A 14,025-nucleotide genomic window follows, 5' to 3' on the forward strand; every position below is an offset into this window, starting at 1 on the left:
TTGTGTGAGTTAGCTCAGTGGTTAGAGTGCTTACTACCTAGGATCTAGGTCCTGGGTTCGAGTCACTATGGGGGTATGAGTGAAATTATTTGATCCTCTTTATAAAATAAAATATAATAATAATAATAATAATAATAATAATAATAATAATAATAAAGGATAATTTCGTGTGAGAACTTCCTTTGCCAATGCGCTCAATTGCGGTGCGCCAGAAGCTTCCATTATCAAGATATACAAGAAATATCATAATCTGCAGGCTAAAAAAACCACCTAACTACACCTGTTAGCGCTCATTAAGGAACTAACAGCATAGCTCCCTAAAAAAATAGGGAATTATTGGAAATAAACAACAAAAAACTATTTAAAACCTTAGTAGCCCAAAATAGAATTTTAAAACAAAACATTAGAATGGGTCAAGGGTCAGAGCCCAAGCCCAATAGCCAGCAAGACTAATCTAATTCAGAAGACAACAGATGTAGCACCACCACCATCTTGCAAGAAACCTTTGCCATCGCACCGCCGGCATCAGCTCCACCGCCACACCACCCAACTATTAGGCGTCCCTCTATCATCCACATCCATCCAGCAAGGAGCGCTGCCCCTCCCAACCATCCTCCACCTCAGATCGGTTCTCAACGCCCCAAACTCGATCGGAAACCTTCGATCTGATTTGATTGCATCAGGTCCCGATCTCATCGCCACCCACTCCTCCCCACCCAGTGACCACACATCCTGCCGTCTCTGCTTCGATTTAGGGTGGAGCGACACCAGCGCCACCTCTAATCCACCTACCCGCTGCTGCCAATCTCCGACGGTTCCAAGAAATCTGGATAAGGATGCTACTCTGCCGCCTTCCGTTCGATTGGACCACCAAGCACGGGACACCAGGTCCCTTCTGGCCCGTCCGATGACTCTGCCGCGAGGGCATGCCGTCGGACCGGGCATAAGCACTCCTTCGAAGACCCAACGCGGCTAGGGTTTTGGGACATACGTGATCACTTCGTTTCTAGTTTTAGTTTTTCTACGTTAATTTTCCACACTTCTTACTTCTAATTCATTTTATTTGGTTTGTTTTTTAGTGAAATGATTTATACATCTTTATATGTGTGCTTCTAGTGAATTTAAAAGCCCTACATTACCTATACTAAAGTTCTAACTCCTTATGAACAGTAACGTCCATATTGGATTACTGTTTTACCTATCTTTGTTGTTTTATTACGACTATGTCATTCAACCTTCAATAGTGAACAGTAATATTGTGTTATTTTACTTTTTTGCCTCTCATTCAAATCCACCACCCACTACAAATATATGCACATAATTTCGACCTTAATCCATAACTCACACACTATTCAAATGGTGTGTTGGCAATTTCTAGTACTTATTATTTGTTTAAAACAAAGTGATCAATCATCGCTTAGTTTTTAGTCTTAATTTCTTTATTGATTTTCCACACTTCTTGCTTTTATTTATTTTTATTTAATTTGATTTGATTTGACTCTAACCTGATTACGGTGTGTCACCGACAAATTTAACACAAAAATAACAGATTTGGCCAAAGGTAACTTTTAGTTACTGTAGGCAAAAGGTAAAGTAAATAAAATAAAATGCAAGTATTTACCGTTTGGATTTTTAAATAAATAAAAACTTGTAGGGTTTGTGAAGGGTTTAAGCCGTTTCTCTCTCTCTCTCTCAAATCAGTCATGGCGAACCGTACGGAATACGACCCGACCTTGACAGACGACGAAGACGAAGTTGAGGAGCTCCAAGAGTGGGACGATTGGAACGCCGAAGAAGAAGAAGAGAGCTCCGACTTGGACTCAGACTTGCTCTGCTTCTTCTGCGACTCCAGGTTCAGTTCCTGCGACGAACTGTTCGACCACTGCAGCGCCACTCACCATTTCGATTTTCCCGCCATTCGGAAAGCCCTGGGCTTAAGCTTCTACAGCTCCTTCAAGCTTATTAACTACCTTCGCTCTCAGGTCAGTCACTGCTCTCAGAAAGTGGATTTAAAAAAAAAAAAAAAAAAAATTTCTTTTTATGAGTTTATGCTCTCTTTCGGCATGTATTTTCTTTGTGTTTTTCAGATGAATATAGTATAGTGTTCTGTGTTAGGAATTGGATGTGAATTTGCGTAGCAATGTGTTTCTATTGGAAGATAAATTTTTGAGAGTTTATTTTCTTATTATCTGCTGATTCACATTTGTAACCAGGTTGCGGAAAACAGATGTTGGAGTTGCGGGCTAAGCTGTCAGTCCAACAAAGATTTACAAAATCATTTACATGAAACAGTCAATTTGAAAGACATTAAACCTATGTGGAATAGCGACGAGTATCTCAAGCCTTTTTTGCAAGATGATTCAGTCTTGTTTAGTTTCGGTGAAGATGAAGAAGGCGACGATGACTACGCTGTAGCGGTTGACAAGGACGAACTTATGAGTGATTTGCGGCATTTTGAAGAGATTTGCATTGATCATCAGATTCATGTGGAAAAGATTGGTGGTGAGTCTGACAACTCTTGTGAGAGTGGGAGAAGGGATGTTGATTCACCATCGAATGGCTACTTGAACACAGCTAGCTCATCTGGAAAGGTGACTGCCAATGGTGTGAATTCAGGAGAGCATGTTGGGTCAGCTGATAGAAAGACAAAAGGGAAGAGTATAAAAGCATATATTCCAAATCATGGTTCAAAGGATATGAAGAATATCAATGACGATTACTTTGCCTCTTACAGCTCATATGGCATTCACAGAGAAATGCTCAGTGATAAGGTATATATAAAAAAAAAACACTTCATTTGAGGTTCTTGCAGAATTGAAAATACAGTTACATTACTTTATTCATCACAGAAGAAAGTTTGAACTGAAAATGCCCGACTTCTTTTGTGTTTAACTATTTCTTATACCTCTTTGCTGTGGTTATGCAGGTAAGAATGGATGCTTATGGACAGGCTATTTTAAAGAATCCCTCTCTCTTGAAGAGTGCGATAGTGATGGATGTAGGTTGTGGCACAGGCATACTTAGGTGAGACTACACATCAGTAATTTTTGTCTTTAATGCATTATTGGCTAACAGTGCCAATCCACCCCTTCCTTACTCTTAACATCGATGGTATATTGAAAAAACACTCTGCTTTTCACTACCTGTATTGTTGTAACATTTGTAGTAGATTTAATTTCCCAAATTACCATGATTGTTGAACATGGAACGTTTAGTTGACAACTAGTGAACTAATTTGTGCACACATTGTGTCGAAAATAATGTGAATTAAACATGGTGATATTAGTTAAAGTACCATGGTAATGATAGCATGAAAAAGGGATAATTTTGGTTGGAAGGAACTATTGATTTATGGGAAATCAAGGCCTATTCCTGTATTTGGAAGACAAATCATTGTTGCAAGATGCTTAATGTCTGTGATATTTTAGAAAGTTATGCGTATACATGGCATTCATTAAAAAACAATTTACTATATATGAGTTGAGGGAATCAATGGGGGTTGCTGAGCCCTGTCTTGAGTTGGCTCTTGCAGCTGACATTTATTCTTTTATACATGCCCAATTTAGAAGAATAGTATTCTAAGCATACTTGGTATTCTCTCTGGCAATTTGAATGAATACTTTTGTTCAATTTTAAGCATATCACATAAATGGGCATGTGATTATCTGGGCTGCTAACTTGCTACGGCTACTATATTATATCTTTGATGTACTTTGATGTGAGCGACGTTTAAATGTTTGCATTGTTTGCTGGTCCACAAATATTTACCCCAAAAAAAGAAAAAAGAAAAAAGAAAAAAAAAAAAGTTGTCCGGAAGCAGAACACAATACAGAGTCTATAGATATTAATCTCATGCAATTTTGATAATGATCTGTTACTTAGCAACATCTAATTTTATCTCTTTTTTTTTCTAATAGTCTCTTTGCAGCACAAGCAGGGGCTTCAAGGGTAATTGCAGTTGAAGCAAGTGAGAAGATGGCTTCAGTGGCAACTCGGGTAAACTATCTCAGTAATCTTCTTATTTCCGTTCCTTCATGTCCTAAGAATTTGTTCTAGTTACTTCATTGGTTTTGTCAATTGCAGATAGCAAAAGATAATGGTCTTTTGTGGAAGAGTCCAGTTGGCAGTACTGCCCATGGCACTGGGGTAATAGAAGTGGTTCAAGGTATGGTTGAGGAGCTTGATAAATCCATGGTGATCCAACCTCATAGTGTTGATGTATTACTGAGTGAATGGATGGGGTATTGCCTACTTTATGAGGCAATGCTCAGTTCAGTGCTCTTTGCACGGGATAAGTGGTTGAAACCTGGAGGCGCCATCCTCCCTGACACAGCAACCATTGTGAGTCCTCTCACCTCGAGAATCTACAGTTCTTTATATGCTTATCCAAATGATGTCCTCATGGTCCTTTTTGTTTTTTTCTTTTTCCTTCTAATTTGTTATTTCCTTTTCTTCTTAGTTTGTTGCTGGATTTGGAAAAGGTGCTACGAGTCTTCCATTTTGGGAAAACGTGTATGGTTTCAACATGTCTTGTGTTGGCAAGGAGCTCGTTGATGGTGCTGCTAAAGTCCCTATAGTTGATGTCGTGGATGATCATGGTTTGGTGACCAGTGCTGCTATTCTCCAGGTTGGTGTTGTGCTATTATCTAATTGTGAAATTTGCCCATCATATGACTTAAATTTGCTATTGGTTTAATACCTCGAGTATGTGATGGATCAGCCATTTTTTGTATGTCTGTGATACTCAGTTTCTTTTTGCATAATGTCCTTGATAACTCAACAGATCAAGCAATAAATAATTTAAAGTAGACCCTAATATGGCAGCTGCTAGCTCCCAAGCCTTGATAATAGACATATCAAACTCAGCATGAGAGTTTGGCTCAACATATCAAAGGTGAATGGGAAAGCCACGTCAAGATTTAGCTGTAACCTATCCCAAGATATTTGATGTTAGAAGCATCTTTGAAGGATCTTATGAACTTTGTATTTTAACCTCCATACTTTTTTATTTCTGTGCAATTGAAATTCCTTGTAAGTTGAAGTGGTACGGAGAGCTAGACAATATATGTACCTCCAACTCCGATCAGGTAGACAATGATTTCCTCTTTTTTGCTGCGCAGACCTTTGACTTGGTTACTATGAAGCCAGATGAAGTCGATTTTACTGCAAGTGTTGTGTTGGAACCAAACTGCGATGGTGCAACTAGTGGCTCGAATGACCTGAAATCTGAAACAACTTGGTGTTACGGAGTTGTCTTGTGGTTTGAGACTGGATTTACCAGCAGGTTCTGCAAGGAAAAGCCAGCTGTTTTGTCCACGTCCCCATACACTCCCCAAACCCACTGGATGCAAACAATTTTGACATTCCAGGAACCAATTGCTGTGACATCAGGAGAATCTTGTGTGGACAGATCAGCAGCAGTTGGCACCGAAGTATGTCCTGCAGCGCGGATTCAGTTGCGCATAAGTATTGCCCGTGCTTCTCAACATCGCAACATTGACATTTCCCTAGAAACTACTGGAATTGATCCTCATGGTCGGAAACACAGCTGGCCTTTGCAACTCTTTAATCTATCTTAGTCTAATGATAAAGATCCAGGATCCTGATGGTCGGTGCTTCTTAGCATTTGAATACTGACAGTCCCTCTAAACTGCTGGAGCTTTGATCTTTATGGTCGGAAACACAGCTGACCTGTGCAACTTTATAATCTACATTGGTTGCTCAAAATCCAAGCTCACCCTCTGGAAATCTTCCTTTTTTGGCAGCTGGTGTGGATTGGCTTTGCTTCTGTAGTTCCATTTTGATTTTTCACCTGTTGATTTTCAATTGTATGTTACTTTTTGCCTATTTTGTTCAAAACTGGAGTTAATATATGGCAAACTTTTTGGAAGCAGCTCCAACAGCCAGGAAATTTATCACCAGGAGAGAAAACCTCTCTTTCTCCATTTATTACTAGCTCAATTTAGCTTTTTTATTGTCGACTAGCTCAGTTTAGTTTTTTTATTGTCAAGTATGTACTTTTCTGTATTCTCAATTTGTCAGTCTGATATTAGCTTAGTTACGACGAGTATGAACCATACTGACTGGAAAATATGTCCTGGCTATTCCTCCATCCTTTTAACATGTAAAAGATATGAGAACTAGTAACGACAATGTTATATAGACCAACACCAAGACCAATTATTCGCGTGACATCTAAAGCCCCTGACATTTGAACCACAAGTGAAATTGAATTGGAGGACTATCATCACGGAGCAAAGGAACACAAAATTTACGTAACACTTGGAACACATACTATAGTAATTTGTCATATAATACGCGAATAAAACACATATTGATGTTTTTTTAAAGTATTTACGTATTTTGTATTTTTAAAAAAGACTCGTTAAATTTTTCGTATTTTTGAAGTCAAAAATATTATACAAGTACTATTATGATATTTACGTTTTATCCATATTTTACCCATATTATTTTTTATTTTTTTCTTTATTTGTTTCTTTGAAATGAAGAAAATTTCATTAAAAGGAGAGAGTTACAATCATGTTGAGGTAAGTCACTAATACAACTAGGAGCTTGAATGAACCAAGCTTCATTCTGACCGGATTCAAAACCGATATTTTCTAGTCTGTGAGCCACCTGGTTGTAAGTTCTAGGAGCAAAATTGATCTGGACACCTTGTGGACCTCTTAGGTCCTCCTGAATGTCATCACTGATATTACCAAAATCAGAGAAACTCGAGTCGGAATGGGCAATCGTTTGAACTGCAGCAAGGTAGTTAGATTCGATGGAAACCTGTGACATTTGCATTTGTTGTGCCAGGTCAATACCCTCCCTGATGGCTAATAGCTCCACATGTTTGGTAAAACAAACATGTTGAATGGAGTGAGCAAAAGCAGCAATGAACTGACCTTGAGAGCCACGTACAACACCACCAAGTCCTCTCTGTGTCAATATCGGCAAGAAAGCACCATCGACGTTGATTTTGATTCGATTATTTTCTTCTTGCTGCCATCTTTTCTTCATTTGGTGTTTTACCCATATTATTGAACACAAATGAATATATTAGAATTAAAAAACTAATTAAAAATGTAATCCTGAATTTTTCATCAAATTACTAAATGAAATTGTTTGAACAATAATGCAATTGTTTAAGGATATCTCTATTTGTGTTTGGCCCAAACTCTAGGTTACTTGACCTATTGGTAATAGGGTTTAATTAGAAGAATCTAGAGATTATCTTTCCTTGTATGATTGAGACTCTATGCATTGTAATCCTCTATATAAAGAGGCCCCTGTTATCAATGAATACACACAGCGAATTTCTCTCAATTTCAGTTTCTCTACAACACGTTATCAGCACGAAGCCCTAACCCTGAAAACCCTAATTTCGTAACCTTCAAAATCCTGCAACCACCGCCCCACATATCGAAGCCCTATTCCCTGACAGGACCCGCCCCGAACTTCACCTTGAAATCTGGAGTGGCCCTGCGGGGCCCACCTTAGAAGAAAGTCTACCAAAAATTTGGCGGAACTCCCTCTAAAAGTGGACTACCCAAAACCTGTAGAAAGACACTTACACTTCTAAAATAATCCACCCTTATTCTTCTGGAGCCACCCTGCTCCCTGCATCACAACATCTCTCATTTCACAGTACAAATCTGAACTTAATAATATTAATCTCATAGGTTATCAGAGCAATCTAATGTACAGGCGTACAAGATGATAAAATATAAGATAAAGGACCGATACTTTTGTAATGCTGAAGCTATGACAGCTATGCCTCAACCCCATGTACGCTCGACCTCAAGCTAAACTGGCCTGCAAACTGGGCATTTGAAACCGAAGGGCCCAGGGGAAAACATTTAAAAAACCGTTAGAGTGAGTGGACGAAAAATAAGTAATTTCGAATGAATAAGTAAAACTTAATGCTTTCCCAAGTTATTCTCTAAAATCTCACATGCAGTAACAATCTGGAAAAATACTTTTAATCATCATCTTTACTGCAATCTTAATCGCGTAGAAATAAAACATCTTGAAATCTCTTAAAATCTCATCCTCAATCCTTATAAAAACATCCTTTTCAAGAGGCTTGCTTGATAACTCGAAAGGACTGCTGTCTAGTCATCTCATGCCATCTGGGAGGGACTGCCACCCAGATGACGCATCGGAAGGGACTGCCAACCGGAATAGGAGGCGGTGGTAGAAGGGACTGCCAACTAACCACAGGTAGTAGACGGGACTGCCGACTAACTACCTCATGTCATCTGGAAGGGACTGCCACCCAGATAACGCATCGGAAGGGACTGCCAACCGGAATAGGAGGCGGTGGATAGAAGGGACTGCCAACTAACCATCTCATGCCATTTGGGAGGGACTGCCACCCAAATGACGCATCGGAAGGGACTACCAACCGGAATATAGTCTGGAAGGGACTGCCAACCAGATTATTACCTAGAAGGGACTGCCAACTAGGTAATATGCGCATGCGCCGTAAATAGTCTCCTCAATAAACTGAATAGCCTCCTCAATAAACTGGAAACAGCCTCTTACAATTACTTGCTTTCGGAAATAAACTCGATAATACTTCAATAAATCATTAATAATCCACTGAAAGCATAACTCAGGATTATCCCGCTAACTCATACCTCAATATCTCAATAAATCCTCGAAAGCATAAATCAAATACTCTGTAAATCAATAAATGCTTTCGGAAAGAAATCTCAATCTTACTTCAAGGCTGATAAGTGCGGAGCTCAAAACTCAATAAATCTCGATAATTCAACTATGCTCAAATATTTGCTAAATCCTTCGTACTCGTATATCATCATATAAACTGATATTCGAAATCAATAATTCTCATAATATTTTCTTAATCTATCACTTCCCGAAAATCGTTTCCCAACTCAATAACCCATAAATAAATAGTTTGAAAAATCTATTAAAAGCCCTCGGGAAGGAAATCCACTAAAAATCCCGTAACTCATAGAGCATAATAAATCTCAAGAAAACAAGCTCATAAAATCATAATACTCAATCATTCAAATGATAAATTAAACCTCCATCGGAAAATAATAATATACTGCATGCACATTTAATTTAAAATAAATGTCCACTCACAGTACTATTTAGGCGATCACGTATACGAATTCCTTCATCGAGCAATAGCTCGGTATATCGCCCTGTACACAATTATAATTCGTGAATAACGATTCGGCAATTAAATACGATTCTAATATCTTATTCTCCTAAATCAAACTTCCAATTTCTTTCCTATTTAATCCAGACTTCACCATTAACACCAAAACTTTATCATTTGCACCAATTCTTTAATTGAAGGTTTCTAGGGCAAAACTGAGAGAAATCCGATAGTGGAATTCTCATAAATCAATAACCAAACTATTGAACTTCGGAAATTCCGATTAATATCCAAACCTCCTCCAATTTCCACCAAACACCTATCCATAAATTCGTAACAATATAAGCTACTCAATAGACCAAAACAACTCACCAGGAACGGCCGGACGCGCCCTCATGCGCCGCCACAGACGACTGCACGTGGGCCCCACGCGCCGCCGGTCAACCACCATATCTGGCTACCAAATTTTACCAACATCATCAACTCAACATTCTAAGCGTCTTTCATAACTGTGGTCAAGTTCAATTTCAAGTCTAAAGGGTCGAATTTACCTCAAATCCGAAATCTCCAAATTTAGCTCAAATCTTCGATTCACCTTCCTCTAGCTGAATTGGAACATGAAACTTGGTGGATTAGGACCGTGGAGGAAGGGGCTAAAAATCCCAGACGGTGGAGTCGTCTAACATGGCCGGAAAATCACGAATTGGCCGGAAAACCAATAACGAGCTCGCCGGAAATCAAGCTTGCTGCGCCGAATTCTGCCATTATCATCGTGCATCGTGGCCACAGGGAGGAAGAGGAAGGTGAGACGTCCATGGGAGCCCGGTTGCACGGCCGGGGGTGGCCGGAAACGCCGGTGGTGAGGCCGGGAAGCCCACTGCCGGCTATCTCCCTCTCTCTCTCGAGTTCCCTCTCTTTCTCTCGTCAGCTTCCAGAAATGGAAGCCCCCGAAAATAAAGGGGAAACCCCCATATACCAAAAAAAATCCCCCAATTTACAAAATTGCCATTACATTCCAACTTATATAACTTTTTCGTTACAGCTCCGATTTTAACATGCTGCATGTCCACGAACTCGGTTTAACGTCCTCTACGACTTTCATGAAGAACATTTTCTCAAATTTTGATCCGAACAAAAAGCCAACTTTTAGGGCCCCCCAAAATATCGAAACGGAGCCAAAAAGTAAATGTAAATGTCGTTTACCCAACGAAAGACTCGTAAACTGGTAAATTTAGGTTCGGGACGTTACACCTCCGGCCACCAATCTCCGGCCACTTTTCAGGCGACCTCTGGCAACCCTTTTTCCGGCCATCTCCGTCATCTTTTCCGGTCAAGAATTCCGGCATCTTTTCAAAGTAAACTTTTCTAAAAGTTCCCGTTTTTTTGAAGTTTTTCAATTTCTTCTTCTTTTCACGGGGACTTCCAACATCCCTTCTTCTACCCCCATTTTCTTCTTCATGGGGGAGACCAATAGCCGAACTGTGGGGGTTTGTGCTCACTCCAAGCTTGGAGCTTGTAGAGTCCTCCAAACTTAGAGTTTGTTGAGAAGAAAGCGATCGACCACATACATCGTCATTTCGATCTAATCCAAAAACCCTCTTGGAATCGGATTTTCTTGGAAGCGACTACACTCAGAAAATCCCTAATTTCTTGGAAGCGACTACGCTCAGAAATTTTATAGTTTTTCGTGGTAGCCTTCTTCGCTCCGAGACTAACCCTATTTTCTTGTTGTTTTTCAGGATGAGTAACCTGAACAAGTTGAGCTTCGCTCCACTAGAGACAACAGGTGCAGGATACCACAAGTGGGTCCGTGATGTGCGCCAGCATCTTAAGGCTGATGGGATCCTGAGTACGATCCAAGAGCCAAGTCAGGACGTGCGTACTCCTCAACAAGTTGCTGCTTTTGAAGCAAATAGAGCTACGAGAGAGGCGAATGAAGCTAAAGCCATCATTCTCATGACAAGGCGCATGAATGACGCGCTCCAAAATGAGTACCTCAATGAGGAAGACCCAAGAAGACTATGGGTAGAACTCGAGCAGCGTTTTGGCAACGTCCGTGATTCCCTGCTTCCAGACTTAGAAGTGAGATGGCATAGCCTCCGCTTCTGTGATTTCAAGTCTGTACTTGACTACAATTCAGAAGCACTTAGTATCAAGTCTATGATGGAATTCTGTGGACAGAACATCACTGATACGATGTTGATCGAGAAGACTCTCTCCACCTTCCCCGTCTTTGCATTGATGATAGCCAAAAACTATCGGATTGATGTCAATGCTAGACGCATCACAAGATTTCATGAGCTAATTGGTGCCTTGAACGTAGCTGAAAAGCACAACAACATACTTGTGAAGAACTATAACTCTAGACCCGTGGGAACCAAGTCAAATACGGAGTCTAATTATAGTCGCGCCTCCAAGGGAGGACGCAAGGAGCAAAACCCTAAGAATAGGGATAATTCTGGACGTTCTGGTCCATATTCTCGCCCTAAAGAGGAAGGAAATCGCCAAGATAGGCGTGCACGGAACCGTGGAGGTAAACGTGTGAAGAGAGAGAGAGGCCAAGCCTCCGGTTATGGTGGTAACGCCACCAAAGGTAATAACCGTCTACAAAACGCTCCCAGAGCGCCTCGATCAAGGGAACCTGACCATAATGATGCTTGTCTCAGATGTGGATCAAGTGGACATTGGGCAAAGAAGTGTACTGCATCCCAGAACGTTGCAAACGCATACAAGATGTATCGTGAAGCAAGGGAGGCAAATTACATGGAACAAGAAGATCAAGATGGAGATCTCGAACTAAGGGTGGAAGACTACAAGGATCAAGACCCAGAAACTGGCGATTTTGATTAAGTCTTTTTATTTCCAAGAGATGTAGGCAATTGCCATATTAGTTTTGTAGTAGATGCCAATGCTATTAGTCTTTCTTCAAAGTAGGCGTACTCAATATGAGTGTGATGTCTAGGAAGGTTTTGAGATAAGTGGTACTTAAGTGAGCCTCGCTCCACCGACATCTCTCTACTCACCTGGTCACATTTACATTGGAATTACCGAAAGGAGTTAGACGACTACCATTGTTTTGCATTAACTAGTTTATTGGATTAGATTTCCTTTGGTTAAAGAAACGATGATGTAATTCCGTTTGGCTTATTAATAAAAGTTGAGTTCTTTTCTTTATGACTCCTTTTTTAATTACGAGCTTTTCTTTTAGGAATGGATGAACTTCAATGTCTTGCGGATAGTGCGACTACGCACACTATTCTACGACATAGGCAATTATTCTTAGAGATGTTGCCTACTGTACATACCTCCAATAATATGGAGTATTTACTACGTCACCAAGCATAAGTAACACCCACTTTGGGACATCCACAAGACATGGCAAGGCCTAACCGAGACATACATCGTGTAGCCCTATGTTCAGGCTACGCGGCGGTATCCGGAAGTCGCAAATCCGCCACTGGGAAGCCACCTTCCCGCCCTTGCCAACATGCCATCACAACTAGGCTTCAAGACTAGAATAGTGTGGTTTCTTGTCCCACATCGAAGAACAAGTAAAGGAGAAGCATTCCTTCATCTATAAAAGGAATGCCTCCTCCCACAACTCAACACATTCATCCATCCCATTACATCTTTTGTAATCCCCTTGGGCCGCAAGGCTCGACACACTAGTATAAGCTTTCAAGTGGACGTAGTCTCCCGCTCATGCGGAGGCGAACCACTATACATCTTGTGTCAAATCTCTCTCTCTGTCTCTCTTTCTTTATTTATAGCTAACTAGAGATCCCCACGGATCACTAACGTTAACATTGGCGCCGTCTGTGGGAAGCCAACACATTGGCTTCGTCACCTTCCATGAGCTAAGTCTGCTTAGCGGAGCTTGAAGAAATTTCTTCCTTCTTTGAGTTTATGTTTGAATTAATGTTTCTTGGCGGCAACTTTTTTCCTAGGCTGATCAACACTACCCCAGCGGTACAACTAGAGCAGAATGTGCAGAAATTTGCACTTTGAGGGCCGGTCAACACTGGTCAACGCCGGTCAACACGTGGTCAACGCCCATGGAGTGGTCAAAATTTGCAGAAATTGCTCAAAACACCAACATATGGGGCGATCAATGCTTGGTCAACACCCGGCGGAGTCGGTCAACGCCCGACGGGGTTGGTCAACGCCCAGCGGAGTTGGTCAACGCCCATCCAGGCTTGATCAACTTTTGGTCAACGGCCAACTCAAAAAGTCAACGCTGGCAAAAAAAAAAAAAAAAAAAATTTCTGCCAATTTGCTCTGGACACCCAGAAAAATTCTCTGGGCACTCATCTCCATTTTCAAATCTGCATTCGGTCTCCGCTAGGCGAGCTCGAGCCTCCGCTCCACAAAGCTCCGCCGGACTTGTTCCGCTATTCTTTATCAGCGGACATACTCCGCCCAACCCTCCTCAGCATCCCCAGCGCCTTGCTCCGCCCAGTGCTGCACCGCCCGGCTCTCCCCTGCTCCGCTGCTCGCACAACATCGCTCCGGTCTCAGCTGCAGGCTGCAGCGCCGGTGTGCAGTCCCCGCTGCGAGCTCCCTGATTGCAGGTTGCATCTCCGCCACACTTCTTCAGCGGCGACTTCCTCCATCAACGTTGCCCAAGAACTCCGCCGACCGGAGAACCACCCAGGCAACTCGGACTCCCCGCCGCACTTCGCTCCTCCGCTGAGCTAGCTCTCCACCAAGCTCCGCCAGCCACAAAGCAGCGCTCCTGCTCTGCAACTCCGAAGTTCCGCCAAACTGCGGTCGTCAACGCTGCATTCTCTTCTTCGCTGCACTCTGCTGCACAACTGGTCGGGGACTGCTGGCATCACCCCCACCGCCGGGCACCATGCTCCGCTCCGCCAGACTTTTCACCGCCGGCT

At 41.6% G+C, this 14,025-nt stretch overlaps 2 protein-coding genes across 2 annotated transcripts; one reads left to right on the plus strand and one right to left on the minus strand.

The window, feature by feature from the left end:
* Positions 1-1,667: 1,667 nt before the first annotated feature.
* Positions 1,668-5,972, plus strand: LOC133714949 (probable protein arginine N-methyltransferase 3). The gene is made up of 7 exons (XM_062141235.1): positions 1,668-1,982; positions 2,214-2,771; positions 2,927-3,024; positions 3,918-3,996; positions 4,084-4,341; positions 4,460-4,627; positions 5,121-5,972. Exons 1-7 carry the CDS (start codon positions 1,704-1,706, stop codon positions 5,577-5,579), a joined length of 1,899 nt encoding a protein of 632 aa, XP_061997219.1. The 5' UTR covers positions 1,668-1,703; the 3' UTR covers positions 5,580-5,972.
* Positions 5,973-6,058: 86 nt separating this feature from the next.
* Positions 6,059-7,023, minus strand: LOC133716197 (uncharacterized). Its single transcript, XM_062142918.1, has 2 exons — positions 6,537-7,023; positions 6,059-6,204 (listed from the first exon to the last, which is right to left on the minus strand). Exons 1-2 carry the CDS (start codon positions 7,021-7,023, stop codon positions 6,059-6,061), a joined length of 633 nt encoding a protein of 210 aa, XP_061998902.1.
* Between the last annotated feature and the right edge of the window lie 7,002 nt (positions 7,024-14,025).

Source organism: Rosa rugosa, chromosome 6 (assembly GCF_958449725.1).
Source record: "Rosa rugosa chromosome 6, drRosRugo1.1, whole genome shotgun sequence".
Classification (NCBI taxonomy): Eukaryota; Viridiplantae; Streptophyta; class Magnoliopsida; order Rosales; family Rosaceae; genus Rosa; species Rosa rugosa.

What these genes read in the sequence shown, in the direction of transcription:
- LOC133714949 (XM_062141235.1), top strand. Translation starts at nt 1,704, where the DNA reads ATGGCGAACCGTACGGAATACGACCCGACCTTGACAGACGACGAAGAC. An exon ending in TTAACTACCTTCGCTCTCAG is followed by an intron (nt 1,983 to 2,213) that starts GTCAGTCACTGC and finishes ATTTGTAACCAG; the next exon opens with GTTGCGGAAAACAGATGTTG. An exon ending in TGGCTTCAGTGGCAACTCGG is followed by an intron (nt 3,997 to 4,083) that starts GTAAACTATCTC and finishes TGTCAATTGCAG; the next exon opens with ATAGCAAAAGATAATGGTCT.
- LOC133716197 (XM_062142918.1), bottom strand. Translation starts at nt 7,023, where the DNA reads ATGAAGAAAAGATGGCAGCAAGAAGAAAATAATCGAATCAAAATCAAC. An exon ending in TGACTTACCTCAACATGATT is followed by an intron (nt 6,205 to 6,536) that starts GTAACTCTCTCC and finishes TTCAAATGTCAG; the next exon opens with GGGCTTTAGATGTCACGCGA.